We start from the raw sequence: 24,121 nt of genomic DNA, 5'->3' as shown, positions 1-24,121 counted from the left end.
ATTAAACTTTATCCATGAGGGCAGTGTATCACCATGGTCTAGCATAGCGGCTCCTGGTAAGTGCAGAGGAAATCCTTGTTAAACAGATGAATAGGTGAATTATTTGCTGAATGAATTAAGGACACCTGACTTTTCCTTTTCCTGTAGTCTGCCCTTTATTTTTATCAAAATTTACAGAATGCTTCCCGGGTATTTTGCTGGTCACTTTAGTGGCTTATAGTCTGGTTGAGGAAACGGACGTAATCACAATAAAGAGTCACACCAATGTGCTGTAGTGCTCCAAGAGGAAGGGCATCCAAGTTCAGTTCAGGGATCAGAGGCAACTTCCTGGGATTGCTGACACCTGAGGGGCAGGACAGGGTAGGTGTGGGAGATAGGGAGTGCAGTCTAGGCAGAGGAACAATCTGAGCAGAAGTACAGACTCTTGAAGCAGCGTGGCATCACTGGTAGGGAATTGTGGGAGGTGACATAGCGGCCAGTCTAGGCAGGCCTTCATGGCATGTTCAGTAGCTCAGACTTCTTTCTGAAGGAAACTGGAAGCTTTTGAAGGGTTATGTATAGAGTTTTAAATTTAGTCTTTTAAAAATCACAACAGTAACATTTATTGTAACAGATTCAAGCAATTATTTATAAAATAAAGAGTGAGATTTGCCTCTGTAAGAAAAAAGGTTAAGAAAACAAAATACACTCTTCAGAGGTTATTCTGGAGAGAGTCACCACTAAGTTTTGTATGTATTCTTCTACAGTTTTAAATGTAACATTTTGCAAGTTCCTATATTCTGGGTTTGCAGTTTTCTTCTGCCTGGAATGCTGCTTCCCTAAACCTTCTTATGGCTCTCCTGTCTCACTTAATTAAGTGTCCATTCAAAACTCATATCCTCATGTCCTGTCTATAATAGCCTTCCCTTATACATAACCCCTTATACACTTTATTTTCCTTCAGAATGCTTACCACCTGAAATGTATTTTCTTTTGCCAGTCCTATCCATATGAATTTAAGCTCTATTAGAGCATGAATTACATCCGTTTTATTCATCATTATATTCTCAGCACTTAGAACAATGCCTGGCACATAGTAGGTACTCCTTGTATGTTTGTTGAATGAATAAATTACTTTGCATTTTTACATAGAACAAAGCACTTTCATGTGATTTTTTTTCCAAAAAGCTAACTTTTTATTTTGTAAATTTACAAACATACACAAAAAGAGAGAAAATAATATGAGCCTTCAGGTGTTCCTCATTCAGATTAAACAATTATCAACATTTTGCCATTCTTATTGAATGCATTCCCCCACTTTTTTGGGGAGTGGGTAAATCCCGGGCAGCATATGATTTCACCTATAGATACTTAATTATATAGATTTAACAGATAAGACTTATTTTAGGACTTAAATCGCATGTAACAATAATGCTTTAATAGTAGCTAATATCTAGTTGATGTTCAGTTTTCACTGATTATCTTAAAGAAATCTTTTTAAAGTTGATTTGTTTGAAGTAGGATTCACATATTGCTTTTGGTTGATTTGTCTGTCCTTTTACATCTTTTTCAATCTGCAATAATCCCCACCACCACCACCCTTTTTCTTTCCCATGCAATTTATTGTGTAAAAAACAGGGCATTTATTCTGGGCTTGGTGATTGCATCCTTATATTTGATGTGTTTTTAATTTGCTCTTTATGGTACTTTTGTGAGTACCATATTCACAGTTTGGTGAATATGGTACTCACAGAAGTACCATATTACCCTCCACGTGAAAAGATTGATGATCAGAGAGGAAGAAAGAAGGACACTGATATTTGACTGTTCTCTATGTGCCCATTTCAGTGCTAGCTTTTGTCCTCTCAGTGGCCCCCTAAGGTTATTAGTCCCATTTCACACATGAGACTTAGAAAAGTTAATTAGCCTTTCAAGACATATAACTGTTGCGTAGGGAGTCTGGGCTTCGTACCTAGATCTGGCTACTTTCAAAGCCAGATTTCCTTCTGCTACACCCCACAGCGTAAGGTTATGCCCAAGAAAATGACATTCCCAAGGTTGTATATACATGTTAAGTGGTCTGCCAGGATTCTAGGTCTTTTGACTCCGTGTCTATTGCTCCTTCCCCCACCTGAGGCCTCCTTGTTGTGAGCAGTTACCTCATTAGAAACTTAGGATATTGTGCTACATACTTGAAAAATGGTGATGAACAAAAGGATATGGTCCTTTTCATCATTGGGGGAAATTTCTCACCATAGGAATTTTGGTGCAAATTAGAGACCACCTACCAATATTGAAGCTAAAAGGGCCAAACACTCGTTTCTTAGTCTGCCTTGCACCTGGAGCCCAGGTACAAGACCTAGTCCCAGCTAATTAGGCTCACATGCCCCCGACTTCTAATCAAGATCTGGTGATCCAAAAAACAGGTAGAGTGAGATTTTTTTTCTGCAGCACCCAATTTCCAGGAGCTCTAAGAATAGTGGTGCTGGCAACAGCATCGGGTGGTTAGTGCTGGCAGTGTTTAGTCCAAGTTGCTGCACTTCATGTTTAACGTGACTACACAGTGGAGGAAAAGTACTTTTAGCCCCCAAAGCACATTTCTACTTAGAAGTTAATGACATCAGGAAGGCATAAAAAAAAAATTCCCATTCACTTTGCAGTATTTGGGTGTAACATACTGACTGAAAAAGCTCTCTCCCCTGAACTATATAAAGTTAATTTTTCAGAAATAAAGCCTTAGAATACTTGGATCATTGAATCTCTTTTGAGATGTTAGTTCCTGTTTGTTGGTTAGCTGAGAGTAGCATATCAAGGTAACAATAGCTTCTTTTGTTCTAGGAGAATGATCCATCTGTGAGACTGAAAATTGCATCGTTATTGGGTTTATTGTCAAAGACTGCAGGATTTTCACCAGACTGTATTATGGATGATGCCATTAACATCCTGCAGAATGAAAGTAAGTTGCGATTTAAAAGCTATATAATCAGAGCAGAAACCTTTAGTTCCTTTTATATAGAATTTAAAACAAAATTTTGTTTTGCTGGTATTGAAAAAGAATTTGAGGATGATTCAATAAAATTATGTACATATGTTTACATTAGAGTTAAAATATAGTTTTGTCTCAATAGCTATATCATTTATTGACCTCTACCACATGCCATTTACTTAAGATAGTTTATGTATGATATAAGATAGATGTAATTGTCTCTGTACATACTAGACTAATCACCAGGAGACTCTTAATTCTAAGTCTGTGGCTTAATTGTAAGCCACAAATACTACAGAATCACTTTAGCACTTTATCTCTGGAGTTTATGCTCCTCAGCTATGAAATAAAGGGCTTGAACTACATGTTCTCTGTGGTCCTTTTCAGTTCTATCTTCTATGAACCTAGGCAGGGCAGGAACTGGAAACTGGGAAGAATCCCAGATCAAATCTCTTAGAGAAAATTTAAAAAGAGACAGAATTAGAATACTTAATGAAAAGTAAAATAGCTATTTCTAGGTATACTACTAGATTAATTTGAGTCTCTTTTAAAGGTTAGGATGATGTATGCAACAAATTAACTCTTTCATAATGTTTCTATTTTGGAGATAAAGTGTTTCAGTTCATCTACTACTTAACTCACTTAAACTCTCTTTATGGAACTTAGTTTCTATCATCTGCAAAATGAAAGATTTAAACAAGATGATCTCTATAAGGCCATTTATAACTAAAAAAGTCTATGGCTCTTTAAAATTCTCAATCTTAAAGTATGAAATTCTTCCATGTATATAGCTAGCTCCTTTAAGAACTTTCCATGGGAAAAAAGGATACTTCTGTACTGATGCAATGTAATTGTTTTGGTGCTTTAAAAAAAAAATGGGTTTTTTTTTTTTGCCACTACTTACAAAAGCAAAAAATTAGAAACATGCTACTGTACCTTTTAGTTTTTAAAATATTATTGGTACTATAAAGATTCTGAAAATAATGTAGAGACATGGAAAAAATTATTCATAATGTTAAGTGAGAACGCAAAATAATACATTCATTATAAGTACAACCATATAAAAGGTATATAAAAGGTAATATGCAAAACATATAGTAGTAGTCGGAATTTTAAAATATTTTTCTTTAATGTGATTATATTGGCATTATAATAAAACAGACAATCCTCTCAAAACATTTTTTAAAAAAATACTTTCATTCTTTCCTGTGAATTAAAAGTCTTGGGTCAAAATTTAATACAAACACAATTTTAATATGAAGTTGTTTCTAGGTTTTTTATATTAGTAGTGTTAAAAAGAAATGTGTCATGTGACATCAACAAATAGTAACTGCAATTTTTATTATATTCATTAAAATATATACATGGTTAATAATATACAAATGATTATCTGAATGCCACCTAAAATCTTGTATACCACTAGTGTTACAAGAACCATATTTTGGAACAAAGAAGAGAATTTAGACAAATAAGAAAATCTGGCTAGGATGATTGATATTGATATATTTGGATTTGGCTGTTAGCTCATTTATTAAATATTCGTTGAACATATAATGAGTCATGCTAGATTCTGAGAGTAACACAGGTGAATAAAACACAGTCTTTGCTCTCAAGAATCTTTCAATTTCCTGTTTTGATTAGGTACAAAAATAAGTAGTAAAGTGGTGTAGCTGATGCAGAGAGTTCAGTAGAAACACAAAGGAGGAAATGGTCAATTCTTAGGGAAGGAGGAAAAGCTTCATACAGGAAGTGACACTTCAAGATTAGTAGTTTCTCCCTGGGGAGTTGGGTTGAGAATGGAGTCAGGTGTGGGTGAATGCATTCTAGATAGGGAAGTTGGCCTGAGCAAAGAAAGGGTGACATGCAATCATAAGTAATTGGGAAAACGGATGCTGGAGGAGACTTGAAAGAGATGAGGCTAGAAAGGTAGGCGGAGCTAGATGTCATGGAGGGAATGGTATGTATGTATATATGCCCTGTGAAAGAATTTGGACTTTATCTTGACGGCAACCAAAACCCCTTGAATTTGTCAAGTACTAAACATTTCTGGAGCACTGGCCAACCTGTGGACGACTTAAATTTTTAGCCTTTTCCCCATTTTCCCTGAGAATACTTGTAGGGGGCGCTTGCAGCTGCAGTGTTTATCCCGAGATAATTCACGGATTACAATCCCAACCTTACCCCCCAAATTTGCCATGAAATATATTGCTTTTATTATTATTATTTTTGCATTGCTCTAGTATATCGATAGTCTTTGGCAACAAATGACATCATTCTAGTTATAGCATTCTGTTGTCGTATTTCCATTTACAAAATATTGTAATTCTCGAGCGGTGAAAATGTCAAACCTAGAAAATGTAGTATTCCTACATGTGATGTTAAATGAATGCTGGCAGCAAGCTGCACTTTTTTTTTCTAAATGGGGAAAAGGGTGAAATATGATCCCTTTAGGAAGTTAACTTTTAGTTAAGGGGAATCAAGGATCAAATAGTAGGACTTAGCTGACAAAAATCTACATTCTTTAATTTACTCAAGTAAATTTAGTGTCTGTAGTGATCTCCTTTTGAAATTCTGTAACACAACTTTCCACCTTCCTTTCTAGAGTCTCATCAAGTCCTAGCTCAACTGTTGGACACTTTGCTTGCAATAGGCACTAAACTCCCAGAGAATCAAGCTATCCAGATGCGATTAGTTGATGTAGCTTGCAAGGTAAGAGTATAATGGTTAGACATGGGTTGCTTCTTTCTTGAATAGTTTTGTGTTATCAGGAGAGGTTGTATGAGCTGTAAGATCTGCTTAGATCTACATCGTAACTCTGTAACTGAGAATTGCTAAGGATTCTTAATGGTTTTAAGAACTGTCTCATTTTGTTTCTTAATGTTGGATTAGGAATAAAGTTGAGTAATTTGTTATAAAATGAACTTCCTCAGCCTCCCAAAAGAAATAGAAATAATTATAGTAGCTACATGTAAACTGTGCCTAATATAAGCACTTTGCCTATTATGATACCTTACATCCGGTTTTTTATTTGTTCCTTGCAGTCCTTTAGGTAAGTACTGTTATCCCTGTTTACCAAGGTAGGAGTTGAGATTGAGAGAGTTTCATTTGTCCAAATTTTCACAGCTAGGAACTTGCAGAACCAGGGTGTAAACTCTAGTTTCTCTGACTCCAAAGCCTATGTTCTTTTTCTTATGCGTTGTTGCCTTAATAAACAGACCAGCTAGACACAAACAAGTGTTTGGGAAAATTTTTTAAATTTTTTCTGATTATAAAAAATACATGCACACTAGTTGTGCCTTTTGATTTATTATGGAACTTTTAATTAGCTGCCTTTTGTTGTACATAACAGCAGCTTCTAAACCTTGTAGAATTGCCTTTAATCTTTATGATAAATTGATTTTGAGGTTATAAGAAGACAAGTATATTTAAATTGTAGAAGAGTATTATATTCCTAGAATTAGAATGCTATTTCTGAGCCCCAGGAGTGTTCCAGTTATCGTAATAAACAACAGTGACAACAACAAACAAACATAAAACACTTTGACAGAGTATAATATTAAGAGACTAAATGGAAAAAGCTAAGGATTGTGTGTTTGAGGGAATTTGTCTCTCATGTGAATATATATATATCTGTGAGGTTGTACTTGTAAGAGAGGCATTGTAATTGTACTAAGTGGATTGTCATGCTTGGAAGTGGCAGTTTCTTAAATTTGATCGAAATAAACCTTTTATTATAAAAATTTATACTCATAGAAACTTTGGAAAGATAATGAAAAGCGTAAAGAAAAAAATATACTCATAATTCACTACCCAAAGATAACCATTATTAATTTTTTGATTTATTCCTTTCTGATTTTCTCCTATATAGGTTGTTTGCAGTTTTTCAAAACGCATAGCTGTAATTGTATTCTATATACAGTTTTTTCTTTTTTACTAACATAACAAGTATTTTCTTTTTGTTGTAAATGTTTTGTAAACATTTTTAATGGATGCATTTTAATAATTATTTTATACAATAATTAAACTATAGTTTACTTAACTATTCTCCTGTTATTTGAAATTTATACTTACACTTTTAAATTGTAAATAATACTGTAATAAATATTATTAGTCTCAAATATTTTCTGTATTTAGAATTATTTCCTAAACATAAATTGTCACAAGTAGAAAAACTAGTTAAAAGCATTTAGAATTTTTTTAAGGCTCTTGATACTTTTTGCCAAGTTAGTTTCCAAAGTATTCCAGTCTATATGCCCACCAGCAGTATATGAGAGTACCTAATTTCACTGTATCAGTCTAGCATCAGATGTCAGTGTTTAAAAATTAGAGATAAACCTGTTAATATGGTAGGAGGAGAATGGTGTTTCATTTTTTTCAAATTTCCTATTTAAAAGATTACTAGTGAGGCTTCAGATTTGTTCTTCATTTATATTTCCTCTCTTAAGAATGAACTTTTCTTGTTCATTGCCAGTTTCTCATTTAGGGTTTTTGTGTGTTTCTTCACCATTTGTAGAGGCTTATAATAAGGTAAAAAAAAAATCTGGAAATAGCAGATCTGTCATAAGCTTTTGCAGATTCAGGTAAGAAAAGACTATGGTTTACACCCACGGTTGCTATTTCTATTGCTTGCTGCCATTTTGCATGTGATTTTGTCATACAGTGTGCCTTGAGATATGATTCACATATAATAACATTCACCCTTTTGATAGAAATAATAGAAAGTATGTTCTCTGACTATAATGGAATGAAATTGGAAATAAATAACAGAAATTTGGGAAACCCATAAATATGTGGAAATTAAACAACAGACTTTATCTAAACAGTGGATCTAAGAAGAAATCAAAAAGGAAATTAAAAAATATTTTAAGATGAATGAAAAGGAAGATATAACATACCAAAACTTATGGGATGCAGCTAAAGCATACTTAGCTATAAGTGCCTGTAGTAAAAAAGAAAAAAGCTTGCAAATCAATCTTAAGGCACTGGAAAAAGAAGAACACACCAAAATAAAGCATGCAGAAGTAAAGAAATAAGAATGATTAGAGCAGACATTAATAAAATAGGGAATAGGAAAGCAATAAAGAAAATCAGTAAAACCAAAAGCTTGCTCTTTGAAAAGATCAATAAAATGGGCAAACCTTTAGTTATACTGACTATGCAAAAAAGGGATAAGACTCAAATTACTAGAATCAGAAAAAATGAAAGAGAGAACATTACTACTGACCTGACAAATAAAAGAGATTATAAAATAATACTGTGATGTCTACGGCCATGTCACCCTGAACAAGCCTGATCTTGTCTTACCTCGGAAGCTAAGCAGGGTCGGGCCTGGGTAGTACTTGGATGGGAGACCATCTAGGAAGACTAGGTGCTGTAGGCGTAAAAAATTAAAAATAAGGAATTGTAAACTGATAAGGTGCTTGCAATCTGTGAGTTCAACCAAGATTTGCCTCGCCTAAAATAATAATAATAAAAATAATAATAATACTGTGAATGGTTATATGCCAGTAAATTAGATAACTTAGATGAAATGGACAAATTCCTACAAAGACACAAACTACTAAAACTGATTCAAGAGGAAGTAGACAGTCTACGACCGTGCCACCCTGAATGTGCCAGATCTTGTCAGATCTCGGAAGCTAAGCAGGGTCGGGCCTGGTTAGTACTTGGATGGGAGACCACCTAGGAATACCAGCTGCTGTTAGGCATTTAAAAAAAAAAAGGAAGTAGATAATCTGAATAGATCTATGACAAGAAATTGAATTAATAATGAAAAAACAAAACAAAAACCCATGTAGAAAAGCTCAGGCCCAGATGTCTTCAAATGAAACATTACAATAATAATATCAATTCTTCACAATCTTTCCCCAAAAATAGAAGAGAGACTACTTCCCAAATCATTCTATGAGGCTAGTATAATCCTAATACTGAAAACAAAGACATCATAAGAAAAGCAAGTTATAGACCAATGTCTCTTATGAAATGGATGCAAAAATTCCTAACAAAATACTAGCAAATCAAATCCAGCAATATGTAAATACGATTATAGTCCATGACCAAGTAGGATTTTTCCCAAGGATGCAAGGTTTATTCAACATCTGAAAATAAGTTAATGGAATACACTATGAAAATAGAATGAAGTATAAAAACCACACGATCATCTCAGTAGATAGAGTAAAAGCATTTGACAAAACCCAATTCCATTTCATTACAAAAACACTAAAAATGCTTGGAAATAGAATGGAACTTCCTCAACTTGATAAAGGGCATCTGCGAAAAACTGACAGCTAACATCATACTAATAGTGAAAGACTGTATGCTTTCCACATCTGAGATCAGGAAAGGAACATATCCTGTGTGTCTCTCCACATTTTTTTCAGCATTGCGCTGGAGGCCCTAATACCCAGGGCAGTTAGGCAAGAAAAAGAAAGAAAGGCATCCATATTGGAAATGAAGAAGTACAACTATTGTTGTCTATTCGTATGACACGATCTTGTATATAAAAAATCCTAAGGAATACACTAATAAACTATTAGAAGTAATAAATGAGTTAAGCAAGGTTGTAAGATACAATATCAATGTATAAAAAATCAATTGTATTTCTATATACTTTCAATGAGCAATATGAAAATGAAAACAATTTACAGTAGAATTAAATAATAAAATACTAATAAATTTAGCAAAAGAAGTATAAAACTTATACGTGAAAATGATTGTATTTTAAAGGGATCCAAAACAGTCAAAACAGTCTTGAACAAGAGCAACAATAATAGGCTTTACACTTGCCAATTTCAAAACTTTGTACAAAGCACCAGTAATCAAGATTACTGTGGTAATGCATAAAGATAAATATAAAGATCAATGGAGTAGAATTGAGAATTCAAAAACAAACCCATGTGTCTGTGGTCACCTGCTTTTTGACAAGCGTGCCAATACCATTCAATGGAGAATGATAGTTTATTTAACACTTAGTGCTAAGACAACTGGATATCCACATTTAAAATGATGAATTTGGAAATTTAGCTAATACTATATGCAAAACATCTCAAAATGAATCAAAGACCTAAATGTGAGCCAAAATTATAAACCTCTTAGAAGACAACATAGTGATAAATTTTCATAACCTTGGCTTTGGCAGTGGCTTATTTAGATATGACAAAAGCATAAGTACCCAAAGAAAAAAATAGATATATTAGATTTTATCAAAATTGAAAACTCGTGATTAAAAGGACACAAAGTGAAGAGACATCCACAAAGTGGGGGAAAATGCAAATTATATTTCTAATGGGGGATTTGCATATCTAGACTATATAAAGAACTGTTAAAAACCAATAATAAAAATACAAATAACCCAATTAAAACATAGGCAAAAAATCTGAATAGACATTTGTATATCTCCAAAGAAGATATATAAATAGCTAATAAATTAACATCTTTAGGCATTAGGGACATATAAAGCAAAACCACAGTGTGAAATCATTTCACACCCTAAGGATGGCTATAATAAAAAGGGCTGACCATACCAAATGTTGGTGAAGATGTGGAAAAATTGGAACTCTCCTCTACTATTGGAGAAATATAATGGCTTACCTGCTTTGAAAACCGGTCTGGCAGTTTCTCAAAAAATTAAAGATAGACTTACCATATGAACCAGCAATTCCACTCATAGGTATTTACCAAGAGAACTGAAACATATTCACACAAAAATTTGTACATGAATGTTTACAGCAGCAATATTCATAATAGTCAAAAGATGGAAGCAAGCCATATGACCATCTCAGCTATAATGAGTATGTAAAACAAAATACAATGGAATATTCTTTGACCATGAAAAGGAATGTGATATTGATACATGCCACAACCTGGATGAATCTTAACATGCTAAGTGAAAGAAGCCAGTTACAAAAATCCACACTTATGATTCTGTTTATATGAAATTTCCATAGTAGGTAAATCTACAGAGACAGAAAGTCAATTAGTAGGTGCTTAGGGCTGAGATGGATAGAGGGATAGGTGGTTTATAGCAAAAGGACATTTTTCGAAATTATGAAAATGTTGAAAAATTGACTGATGATTATACACATATAAATGCAGTAAAAATCATTGAGCTATATATATTAACTGGATGAATTTTATGGTATGTGAATTATATTTCAATAAAGTCTTTATTAAAAACAATTCACTCTTTGGTATACTGTGAATCTGTCAAAATTTGGATTTGTTTCTACTTTTGGCTATCGTGAATGATGCTGCTAAAAATGTTTGTTTATAGGTTTTTTTTTTGGTTTGGATGTATGTTTTCAGTTCTCTTGGGTTTATATTGCAGGATCATGTAAATCTATATTTAACTTTTAATTTTTATGTTTTTAAAACTTTATTATTTTTAATTAAAGTAGGGTTAATATACAATATCATTTATTTCAGGACTACAACATAGTTATTCAACATTTACATACCTTACAAAGTGATCACAATAAGTCTAGTAACCATCTGACACCGTAGCAGGTTGTTATGATATTATAGACTACATTTCCTGTGCTGTACATTATATCTCTGTGACTTATTTTATAACTGGAAATTTGTACTTCTTATTCTCCTTAACCTTTTTCACCCTTCCCCATACCTCTTCGGCAGTCATCAGTTTACAGAGCCTAAAAAGAATGAAATCTTGCCATTTGCAACAGCATGGATGGGTCTAGAGAGTATTATGCTAAGTGAAATAAGTCATACAAAGAACAGATACCTATGATTTCACTATATGTGGAACCTAAAACAAAACAAAACAGAAACAGACTCATAAACGTATGTTTAACTTTTTTGTTAAAATTTTTTTAAATTGTGGTAAAATATACGTAGCATAAAATTTGTTAATAGTAACCATTTTAAAGTGTACAAGTTCAGTGGCATTAAGTATATTCTCACTGTTGTGCTACCATCACCATTATCCATTCATAGAATTCTTTTCGATTTGCAAAACTGAAACTATCCATTAAACAGTAACTCCCCATTCTCCCTTCACCCCAGTCCCTAGCAACCACCGTTCTATTTTTGGGCTTTATAAATTAGACTGCTCTAGGTATTTCATATCACTGAAATCATGTAATTCTTTTGTGTGTCTGGTTTATTTTACCATAGTGTCCTGTCTTAGTCATTTTGGGCAGCTATAGCAAATAAATACCATGAACTGGGTGACTTAAACAACAAACCTTTATTTCTGACATTTCTGGAGGCTGGAAGATCCAAGATCAGTGTGCTAGCAGATTTGGTGTCTGGTGACAACCTTCTTTCTGGATTGTAGATGGCTGTCTTCTGGCTATGTCCTTGCATGGTAGAAGGGAGACAGGAACTCTTGGGAGTCTCTTTTATAGGGCACTAATCCTATTTATGAGGATTCCACCCTCATGATGTAATCAGACAGTCTACACATCCAAATAATATCATATTGGGGATTAGATTTCAACATATGAATTTTGGGGGAACACATTCAGTCTATAGCATATCCTCAAAGTTCATCCATGTTGTAACATATAAGAATTCCATTAAGGCTGAATAATATTCCACTATATGTCTATATCACATTTTGTTTATCCATTCATCTATTAATGGAGACTTGGTTTACTTCCACTTTTTGGCTATTGCAAATAATACTGCTGTAAACATGGGTGTACAAATCTCTCTCTGAGTACCTGCTTTCAATTCTTACGGGTATTATGGACTGAATTATGTCCTTCCATATTCATATGTTGAAGCCCTAACCCCCAGTGAGATTGTACTTAGAGATACAGGCCTTTAAGGAGATAGTAATTAAGGTTAAAGGCAGCCATAAGGCCTATTCTAATCAGATAGGATTGGTGTCCTTATGAGAAGATGAAGAGATCAGAGTTGTCTCTCTCTCTGTGCTTAAAGGAAAGGCCATGTGAGGACATGACAAGAGGATGGCTGTCTGCAAGTCAATGACAGGACCCTCACAAGGGACCTGATTTGCTGTCACTTTCATTTTTGACTTCTAGCATCCAAAACAGAAAATAACTTCCTGTTGGTTAAGCCACCCAGCCTGTGGTATTTTGTTATGACAGCCAGTGCAGACTAATACAGGTATATACCCAGAAGTGGAATTGCTGGGTCATGTGGTAATTCTATTTTTAATTTTTTGAGGAACTGCTATACTGTTTTCCACAGTGTCTTACCATTTTACATTATCATCAGCAGTGCACAAGGCTTCCAATTTATCCACATCCTTGCAAACATTTCCTTTTTCTTTTCTCTTCTCTTTTTTTTTTCTTTCTCACTGTCCATCCTAATGGGTATGAAGTGGAATATTTGTAGTTTTGATTTCCTGTAATGATTAGTGATTGATGATGGTAAGCATATTTTCACGTGCTTATTGGCCATCTGTGTGTCTTCCTTGAATAAATAGGATTCCAGCCTTTAAAGAACTCATGAGCCAACAGTCAGGCTTGTAACATATAAAATATAGTATGTTTCTTGCAATAACAGAAGTAACTGAGGTATATAAAGTTGCTCGAATGAAGGAGTGGAAAAGTCTTTGGGGTAAGAGAAGTATTAAGGAAGAACATTCTGGAATCGAAGTTATTTGACTTGGGTTTTGAATGAAATAGTTTGTCAGGTATGTAAGATTAGGGCAAGGTTTCTTAACTAAAATTTTTTTTAATAGCTCCAAGAGAAGAATATGGTGTGGGTGGTGGGGCTTAACCTAATTAAAGAATTCAGCCATTTTCTAGAGGAAATGATAGTTGAGCTTAGATTTTAAGATCTTAATATTGGTAAGAGTTAATTAAGCAAAGGGAATGGAAGGAGTGAATGGGAAAGGAAAGGTGGTCTAGACCAAGGGAACAGTGTGTACAAAGATCCTATATAGAAAGGAGCACACTGTGTTAGATGAGTTTAAAGATGGCAGTAAAGCTAGAGCTATGATTCTCAATGTGTGTTCTAAGGACCCCTAGTGTTTTTAGGGACTCTTTGAGGGAAGGTCTTACTAGTCCTCTTTTTTCAACTACATATCTCATACTAGATTTTCTTCATATACTTGAGTAAAGGAATTAATAAAGAAATATTTAAAAAATTTTGTTTTAATTTCTAATACAGTTAATATCGAGAGACAAAACCCATATAAATGAAAGCTCTTTGGATGTCCTTAATAGTTTTTAAGACAGTAAAGAGATCCTGAGACCAAAAACCATTTAAGAATCATTAGGCTTGGATCAGGGTCTTGCTGAGCAGCCATTAAAGTTTTTTGAGTAGATTATTCTTGCGTTGTAGAGAACTGATTGGAGAAGAGGCCAGTATAATTGTGGAGAGACCAGTTAGGATGTTATTGTAGTAGCTTGAGTGAGAGATTATAGTAGTTTGGGTTAAATTGATGGAAAGATGTGGATAGATTTTAGAAATAGTTAAGAAATAAAATGTTCAGGACTTAGTGATTGAGCATGGAGTGAGGATGAAGGAATTACTGAGGACGATTCCTAGGTTTCTGGCTTATGTGCCAGATTAGATGGTGGTGCCTTTCTTTTACTGAGAAGGACTTCTGGGAAAGCATTGGATTGGGTATAGGATAGACTCCAAACACCCCAGCAATTTCAAACTTAACAAAAATTTACAAAAATATTATAAATAATTTACATGTACCTTTCTCCCTGATCCACTAGTAGTTAACACTTTCTTACATTTGCTTTATCATTCTCATTTATTTTTTTCTGAACTATTTAAAAGTAAATTTGAGACATCATGCCCCTTTTCCACTAAAGTAAATACTTATATGTGTATTTCTTAACAAGGATAAATTTTTTATAACCACAATACTATTACCTAAATCAGTTAATTTAACTTTGATACAATACTAATACTAGTCTACAGACTATTCAAATTTTACTTCTTGTTCCAGTATTATCTTTTATATAAATTTTTCTGGTCCAGAATCACATATTGATTTAGTTTTCATATCTCATCTTCTTTAATCTGGAAAGGTCCCTCAGCCTGTTTTTGTCTTTCATGATCTTGATATTTTAAAATAGAACATTTATTTTCTAGAATGTCTTTCTAGAATGTATTTATCTGATATTTTCAGTTTAGATCAGGTTATGCATTTTGGCGGGAATACCACATGAATTATATTGCATCTTTCTGAGTGCATCGTGTCATGAGGCACAGATGAGGTTTGACTGATTTTATTGATGTTGATTTTGATACTTGGTTAAAGTGGCATCTGTTAGAGTTTTCAGTGTAGAGTCACAGCAGATCCTTGGGTAACATTGTTTCATTCAACATCATTTTATTATAATGTTGATGAGGTGCTGTAGGAACTCAACTCTTACCGATATCAATTAGCCTTTGGTAAAATTGATTTCCTTATACACTGAAGTCAGGACTTACTATACTGTTTTCCCTTGTGATTAATAAGTAATTTGTGGGGAGATACTTTGAAATTATATAAATGTCCTCTTCCCCATCAAACTTTTACTCAGGATTTTAGCAACTATTAATAAATCTTGCTAAGTTTGTTATTACTCTGATAATTGCAAAATGGTGATTTTTAAACTGTTATTCCTTCTGACGCAGGACAGGGCAAATTTCCCCGAGTGACGGGGAGACCAAGCCCTGTACTGAGGGAAGAAGAGGGTCCTTTGGCAGAGATTGAAGAAAGAATTCAACACACACGCCAAAGTTAGAGTCAAAAGGAAAGTTTATTAGAAAAGGGGTAACACTCCACAGACAGAGTGTGGTCTCCTCTCAGAGACAGAGTGAGACAGTGAGAGACCGCCTAAAGGCGCTGAGAGGGACCTAGAGGGACAGAGACAATAGAGAGAAGGACTGAGAGAGACTGTAAAGGCACTGAGAGGGACCCTGAGTGTTCAGGGAATTCAGTTTATATATCATTCTTTAGTTCCCATTTCCTTTAATATGGACATACAGTGAGGAAAGGGAAGTGCGTGTAGTTTGAAAAGGTAAGAAAGAATATGTAGAGTGAAAGGCCTCCTGGCAGTTTCCAGCCTTTAACTCATAGGTTCCCCATGGTTTTAGCCATAGGGAATGACTCTTGGTTTTTTCTCTTCATAGGTGTGGAGAATGGGTGGTTAGTAATCTAGCAGAAATCTTCCTTTGTTCTGAAGGTGTCCTCCAGGCTGGAGTGCAGGGCTGATCAGCACATATCATTACTTCTATGTTTATTAGTTGGCATTCTACTGTAAATAGAGCTTTCCCTCCATCCCTTCCTATCTCTTATTTAATATATTATGTTCTATTCTTATTATTATTAAGTTAAAATTGTTCCTTTATATATCTTTTAAATACAAGGTATGATTCATATTCTTTGTTTCATAATAGGAAAAAAAGTCATGCTTTTGGGTACTCTTAACTTTTCAAAATTTGTCTCATTTTATCCTATCTATAATTCCTTGAGATACATTATACATCTCATCCTTATTTGAAAGATGAAGAAGTTTGTTTCATAGATTTGGCCAGGAAATTAATATTCTTTTCTGTGTAGCATCTGCACAACTGAAACAGGAGGTCTTCTACTTCCTTTCCTATATGTGAAGATTTTTCTAGAAGAACAAATGTCATTTTTGCTTATAAGACTTCCTTATAGCCTGGTTTAATTCTTCTTTGTCTCTGTCGCCCTATTGTCTCTCTTCCAGCCTTTCTTTCTTTTCTGTTCTTTTAATTCTTTGGCAAAAGTACATTAAGCTCTTAAGGCAACTGATAGAACCATACAGTTTTTTATTTCATAGCTTATTTCATTTTTTTTTAACATGAATTGTTCTTATTATTGGGGATATGGTTTACTTACTCCATTAATATAAAAATGATGACACTTTAATGAATAGCCTGGGTATAATGCCGAAATAGCATCATCTGCAGAGCAGACCCTAGGCAGCTATTCATGATGATAGCCATGGATGCAAGAAGTAACTTGCTGGGGAAGGACATCATAAAGTTGTAATTGCTTTCCTGAGGGTATGATTTATACTTACTCTCTCTTTTGGGCTAACATTCAGTAATAGCCAGATCATATGTGCATCAGTGTTGCCTGGTTACCGTAATAGAAGCTAGAAAGTTTTAGTTTGTTGTTTGAAAATAAAAGTATTTGTCACAGTGGTAGCAACCTTCCAGGGGCTGGTGGTTTAGTCACCAATTTAGTTATGAGAAATTCCATACTAAATATAGTTTATTAAAAAAAAACTTGCTGTATCAGTTGTGACAGAGTCATTGCCAGATTTATATCTGGAAGTTTCTCTTTAACTTCTAAGATTCAGTGTCTTATTTTGATGGACAATTTTAAACCCTTACTATATATAAGGCATTGCGTGTGCTTCATATTTCTGTAGCTTACATAACTTGGAAGCAAGAATTAACTCTGAGCTAAAATGTTTGATTGAGCCATTTTTATAATGAAAGGTTCCCTCTGAGAATCCTACCCTCTGCATAGGAGTTTTCTCAGCAGGTTTCCTTTGTTTTCTCCTCCAAGTTAGCGTTTCATGACAGACTGCCCTATTTTCAGACAGCTATCAACAGAAAGTTCATATTTGTCTGTTCCAGATCAGCAGACCTGTATCATCCAGGAGGCCCACTTTTACACCTGACCCTTCTCTGTTTTCTGTTTGTTTTTTTCCCATCATCTGTTCTTCTTTTCTCCACCTGTCCCCTTCTCTTCTTAAGTAGGTTGTTTTTAAAAGAACATGGTAAGTGCCAGGCACTGTGCTAGGTCCTTATACTTGTTGAATGTCTGTTCTGTCCCAGACACTATAAGCTGATTTTACATGCAATAATTATTAAATGAATTCCTTTCATTCATTCATTATAAAACTTCATGGTAGGGTATATTCCTATTATTACAAAGTAAGAATTTCTAAAAGTTTATCCAGCCTAGTAGAGCTTAAATAGATACTAAGTGGCAGGGCCAATAATCAAACCCAGTTTTATCTGATTCCAGTCTGTGCTCATTCCACTATGCTACTTTGCTTCTTGAATAAGAGGTGAAACAGTTTATTAAATCTATTTTCTCTGCAAAGCCTCCTACACCTCCTGGAGGCATTCTCTGCATTGCTTCCCCTTTCTTTTTATGGTCTTAAAATACACTTATTCTTAGAGATAATGTAATATTTTTCTAATGTTTATTAAGCAATATGGTTATTTTGTTTTTGTGTGTATTTAGACTATTTACTTTTTATTTTTTAAAAATCTCAAACTTGAAAAATTCCAGCTATAGAAATAAAGTACTTTTGTTTCTTATGAAACATTTTAAAGTAAGTATGAACCATTTAGAGTAAGTTACTCTTGAAAAGTTCAGTGTGTGTTTCCCATAAGCAAAGATACGTTCCTGCATAACCTCCATACGATTATCAAAATCAGGACATTAACATCAAAATATTACTACCATTTAATCCTCAAACCTCATTCAAATTTCACCGTTTGTTCCAGTAATGTTCTTTACAGGAAAAGGATCTAGTTCAGAACCACAGATTGCATTTTAGTCACCATACCTCATCATCTCTGTCTGGAATAATTCCTCTGTCTTTCCTTGATTTTATAGCCTGACACTTTGGAAATTATAGGACAAGTGTTTTGTAGAATCTCCCTGAATTTGGGTTTGTCTTATATTTTCTCATAATTAGATTCAAGTTACTCATCTTTGGCAAGAATATCATGAATGCTGTTTTCTTCTCATTGCCCCCTATTAGGTGGTGCACCATTTTGATTTGTCCCATTACTGATGATGTTTACTTTGACCACTTGGTTAGAGTAGTGTCAAACTTCTTCACTGTGAAGTTACTCTTTCCTTTTGAAATGAATATTTTGGGGGGCAGTACTTTGAAAGTATGTAAATATTCTATCCAATTATTAATATCAGTGATGAGTTCATGGAGTCCTTGTTTATTTACAGATCATAATCTTTTACTATCATTATTCATCTCGTTGTTCAAATTCCTTGATTCAGCCAAGTAGGACCCCCTTCAAGTTAGCTTCTGTATCTTTTTGACTTTTCTCTATCATTCTTTGAATATTTCATTTTTTTCTGGTACAGTAAAATATTCCAGGCTCATCTTACTACTTTCTCTGCTCTAGCCCTGGAGTTAGCCTTGTTCCAAGAAGCCCTGGCTCCTCTTAGTGGAGAATTGTGTTTTGAAACCAAGATCTGGGCACTAAATGTGCACATTGCTGTTGGGGTGTTGCTGCTTATGGGCCCTCTCAGTTGACAGTGTTAGAGGATATATCTACATTATATATTCACATTTACATCTATATTTCTGTGTCTATGTTTACTGAAAATCTGTTGTTCTCTATTTGTAATTAAAACTCAGTACTACAGTGTTCATTCTAAATTTTTCTCTATTATTTGTAACTTTCTTGTTAGTATTATTCTTAATATATGTACTTATTTGATGTATCTTCTGGTTTGTTCAGTTGCATGTGTATGTGTTACTTACATAAGGTATTGGCAGCCTACTTAATAATCATAAGAATTGATTATTTGGTATCACTGTGTTTATTAGGCAGTAATTAGAAACCTGAGTGATTCTTCATGGCTGGAGATTAGCGATACAGGGCAGTAACAATATTCATATTTGTAATGAAAACAGGTATTGTAGAGACTTTTAAGTATGTAAGATTCAAATGCCCAACTCTGAACATAGTAAAGTTTTCAAAATCATGAAAATATTTATGCACTTTGTGAGAAAAAGAGCTCTGGACTGAGTGTCAGGAGACATGGATTCCAGTATTAGCTCTCTCACTGTTATCTATGTGTTATTAGACATATCACTTATCTTGTGGTTCTGTAAAATAGGGGATTAGTGAATTAAGGCAAGAGGAGAAAGATGGGTGATTCCTGAGAGTGCCGGTAATGTTAGAGAGAGTGAGCAAAAGGGAAAGAAACTAGCTGTTTGAGTTCAAATTAATGATTTCATTTATATATGGAAAATTTGAATGTAAAGGGAATATCTAAAAACACTTGTTTTGTATTGATAATTGTATACGTAGTTATCTCCTAATGAAACCATACGTATACTTTATCTGTGACCATATACCTCTGTTACTATTTTAGATTGTAGTAATAATAACTAATAGTCATACCATGCTTTATAGTATATAGTATAGAAAGTTTTTTTTTTCTTTTACATTCTTGTTTGAACCTCATGATAAACCTATAAGTTATGAAGGTATGTATTATTGTTCCTTCTTAGGAATGAGGACTTCGATGCTCTGAGAGGTCCAGTGACTTGACCAAAATTACACTTACAGCGTGTCAGAGCTGAAAATTTAAGCTAGGTGGTGTGTGTGTGTATAATTCATATTACGGAAAATTTCAAATTTGCTATTCTTTCTAGTTTTCAAGTGTAAATTTGAGTTACTTATGCTTTGCAATCTTTTATATCTGTTCTCACTTTTCGTGTTATCTACTCTAGTATTTTAAAGTAAATCCCTGACATGTTATTTCAATTATAAATACTTCTGTATGTATCTCTAACTGATAAAACATAATATTTTTCAATATAGCCATGATGCCATTATTAAGTTACTTCATATCATTTCATGCCAGTTCATTTAATTGGTAACAGTGCTCCCTTTTTTTAATGTCATAGATCTATCGAAGAAACTGGGTCATTGGTCTTATGGAAGTCCTGCATTCTAGATGTGTGCTTTCTTTTGGTGTCATATAAATGTTGACAATGGGAGCTCATTTCACACTGGTTTCTGTGTCCTTTTGATCTGGACTTCATTAGTTCTTCACAGACTCTTCTTATATATATCTTGACCCAGTCCTAAAACTAGCCATTTTTCTAAGGAGATCTGTGAACCCAGGTTTTTAAATTTTGAGTTCTGTTTACTTTTCTCTATACTGGTGCCTTTCAAACTGAGTATCATGATCCATTGGTGGGTAATGCAATCAGTTTCATGGGTCATGATCAGTATTTTTTGAAAAACAAAACAGTTGAAATATCAGAGCACATCACAAGATATAAGGATGAATATTGTCTTGTTAAAATTTCTGTGTGTGTGTATGTACATATATATATATACACATAGTATGTGAGTGTTATGTTGCAACATAATGGATATTTTTTACTGTGGGCCTCAGTTTAAAAAGTTTAAAAAGGAGAATTCCACACCATATTATAACCTACCGTGCAAACTCATTTCATATTTTCAGTTCCTGTTAGTGCATTATTAAATAGCTTATTTCATTAGCTTTGGACTAGGTATGAGAGAGAGATAACCAATAATTTGTTTATAATGCTGGTGAGAAGTGCTAAAATGAAAAAGATTGACAGTACTAGGTGTTGACAAGGATGTGGCACAACTGGAACATTTAGGCATCACTGGTGGAAGGATAAATTAGTTAAATTAGTACAACTGCTTAGGAAGGCTATTTGGTAGCATCTTCTTAAATTGAACATATACATGCCCTGTGACCCAGCAGTTTCATTCCTAAGTATAGATCCAACAGAAATGTGAGTATGTACTTCAAAAGCCACATTCAAGAATAATCATAAAAGCATTATTCATAGTAGCCAAAACCTGGAAATAAGCCAAGTATCTGCCAACAATAGAAAGGGTAAATGGACGGTGGCGTGTTCACAAATGGAATACTATACAGTAATGAGAATGAATGAATCATAGCTATGTGCCAGTCTATAATCTCTAATCTCACAAAGCTAATATTAAACAAAAGAAGCCAGACACTATTTGATTTTATAAAGTACAAAAATAGGCAAAACAAATCTATGTGTTAGAAGTTAAGATACTGGCTATTTTTGATGGTGGTGGAGTAGTTACTGGGAAAGGGCACAAGGGGGAGTTTCTGGGGTGTTGGTCATGTTTTGTTTCTTTATCTGGGTGTTTGCTATATGCCTATATTCATTTTGTGAAAATTGAGCAGTACACTTAAGATTTTTACATATTACTATATGGATATTAAAAGTTTTAAAAATTTATAAATTTTTGTTTTGTTTTTAGATTTGATAGCAATTTAGAGGCAATTTTTTAAGTACATACTCTTTACAAGGCTAAGTGCTAGCTGTGGGGAATACAATGATGAACAAATGGGAATCTTATTTTTTATTTTCTAAGGGCTCATGATTCTTTTTGGAAGACACATACTCAAGTTACATGATACTAGACAGGCTGTGGTGAGAATGTAGTGTTCAAAGTCACCCCTAAAGGTGACAGAATGGTTTTGTTTCTCTTTTTTTTTTGGTATGTTTGTTTATTTTTAAGATAGTCATGTGCTTTTGTTCTCTCTTTTCTTTTTATAGCACCTGACAGATACCTCCCATGGTGTAAGAAATAAGTGCCTGCAATTACTTGGCAATCTTGGCTCTTTGGAGAAAAGTGTCGCAAAAGATGCTGAAGGTCTACCTATCAGAGATGTCCAGAAGATTATAGGGGATTACTTCATTGACCAAGACCCGCGTGTCAGAACAGCAGCTATAAAAGCTATGGTAAATATGATCATGGAAAGTAAATGGGGAGAGTTTTGTTTGTTTGTTTTTCATTTGTTTTTTTAAGTTTGTGGCTAAATACTGCCGTGGATACATTTTGAATTTCTCTAGGATATACCTTATGTATATTTTTCAGGAAGACGTTGGTGGCATTACAGAACTCAAAGGTGCACATTTCTGTATGACACTGTGCTTTTCTTTGGTCTTCTCTGGTAGCTTTCACCTATGTTTCTGAAACATGGAAGATATAACCTGGACCGATTGTAATACAATGCTAAGTTATATCCCTCCCCCTGGGTATAGTAGTACAATAGGTACAGGTTGTACCTTCCAAGTTTCAGAAATATAGGTGAAATTTAAGGGGTGGGCAGGTGGCTACTTTTTAGGAGGAGATAGTGTTAACCATTTCTTCCTCAGCCTTCTTATCATTATTTTATATTTTTCTAATATCCCCTTAGGAGAGTCTGTGGGTTAGATTTATTAAATGTTCGAATACATCTACTGAAAAAATCTTTGACCATGTTTCTTATTTATATAGCACTGATTTTGGCTAAAAGGAACTATGTTAATCTGATTTAATGGAAGAAATATGAGGGATTATGGGGGATGCTGGTAATATCGATCTTTTTTTCCAAATATTTAAACTATATCTTTATTATATAGTTGCAGCTCCATGAAAGAGGACTGAAATTACACCAAACAATTTATAATCAGGTACCTTAAATGACTATAAGGGGAAGGGAAGTATCGTGAACTGGGAAGGTGGCACAGTGGTTGTCAGAATTTGAAAACGTAGAGCTTCAGCTAGCTAACAGTGGTAACATTAATTGGGATGATTGTGAGGTTATATTCAAAGCATAGCATTGTAAGAAGAGAGTGGGAGATAAGTAACTGAGTAGCACTAGTACTTGCGAAAGGACTTTTAGGAGGATTTAGGTATCAGTATAAATACCAGAGTATGCAAAGAGAAGTGTAGTATTCAGAGTAAGCAAAGTTGTAGTCTTGCTGATCTTTGGTTAGTTGGGCCAACATGAAGTCAGTCTGGCACCACATTTGTCAGTCACCACACTTGACAATCTAGAGTATTTCCGGAGGAGGACGACCAAAGCTATGGGATCATATAAAAAGATATCACATAATTATTGTAATATTGATAAAGAGAAGCACAATGAAGTTAAAAGATCACTAGGAGAAGCTGATTGACCACCTAAGCGAAAGATCTTACAAAGTGGTATTTCTCTTGTAGAATAATTGCAGGAATCTAGAGTCAAGCAATCTAAATCCATGCTTGGAGACCAGATTTTATTAGCCTGTCACAGTGGTTTTATCTTTCGGAGGAAGATGATAATTAGTCAAGCCCCTATGACTGGTGTATAAACCAAGTTTATTCTTTTACAGAATGAAGTAGAATGAGTTTAGAATAGTTGCGTTGATGTGAACTGCCCCTTCTCTCCCTATTGGAAAACCATGTGGAAAGCCAAATAATTAAAGCCTAAAACCATGTGGAAACATGGAGAGTAAGGATGCAGAGGAAGAAGAGCTAACCAGATGGTTCATAGTTTAGTGGCATAAGACTGTGTCAGTTAAGTAGTGTTAAAAAACAAAATTCAACCAATTAAATTTAAAGATCTAATTGGAAAGATTCACAAATCAGGCAACATCTCATATAGTAAATAGAAAGATGCTCTGAGGAGTT

General features: G+C 34.2%; 1 protein-coding gene and 2 pseudogenes across 2 annotated transcripts in view; all 3 read left to right on the top strand.

The window, feature by feature from the left end:
* Positions 1 to 24,121, top strand: part of INTS4 (integrator complex subunit 4) — an 84,896-nt gene that overhangs the window by 6,972 nt on the left and 53,803 nt on the right. The window contains exons 3-6 of one of the 2 annotated variants that reach the window (XM_006926648.3): positions 2,818 to 2,935; positions 5,568 to 5,674; positions 22,240 to 22,425; positions 23,089 to 23,139. In XM_006926648.3, the coding sequence (XP_006926710.1) occupies positions 2,818 to 2,935; positions 5,568 to 5,674; positions 22,240 to 22,425; positions 23,089 to 23,139 (462 nt within the window). The remainder of the gene's footprint in view (positions 1 to 2,817; positions 2,936 to 5,567; positions 5,675 to 22,239; positions 22,426 to 23,088; positions 23,140 to 24,121) is intronic. The other variant, XM_015600508.2, reaches the window with a different exon arrangement.
* On the top strand, positions 8,227 to 8,345 carry LOC112474872 (annotated as a pseudogene).
* Positions 8,555 to 8,672, top strand: LOC112474976 (annotated as a pseudogene).

Source organism: Pteropus alecto, unplaced genomic scaffold (genome assembly GCF_000325575.1).
Source record: "Pteropus alecto unplaced genomic scaffold, ASM32557v1 scaffold7, whole genome shotgun sequence".
Lineage (NCBI taxonomy): Eukaryota > Metazoa > Chordata > Mammalia > Chiroptera > Pteropodidae > Pteropus > Pteropus alecto.
Note: the sequence above shows the minus strand (reverse complement) of the source record. Positions and strands in the feature narration are given on the sequence as shown.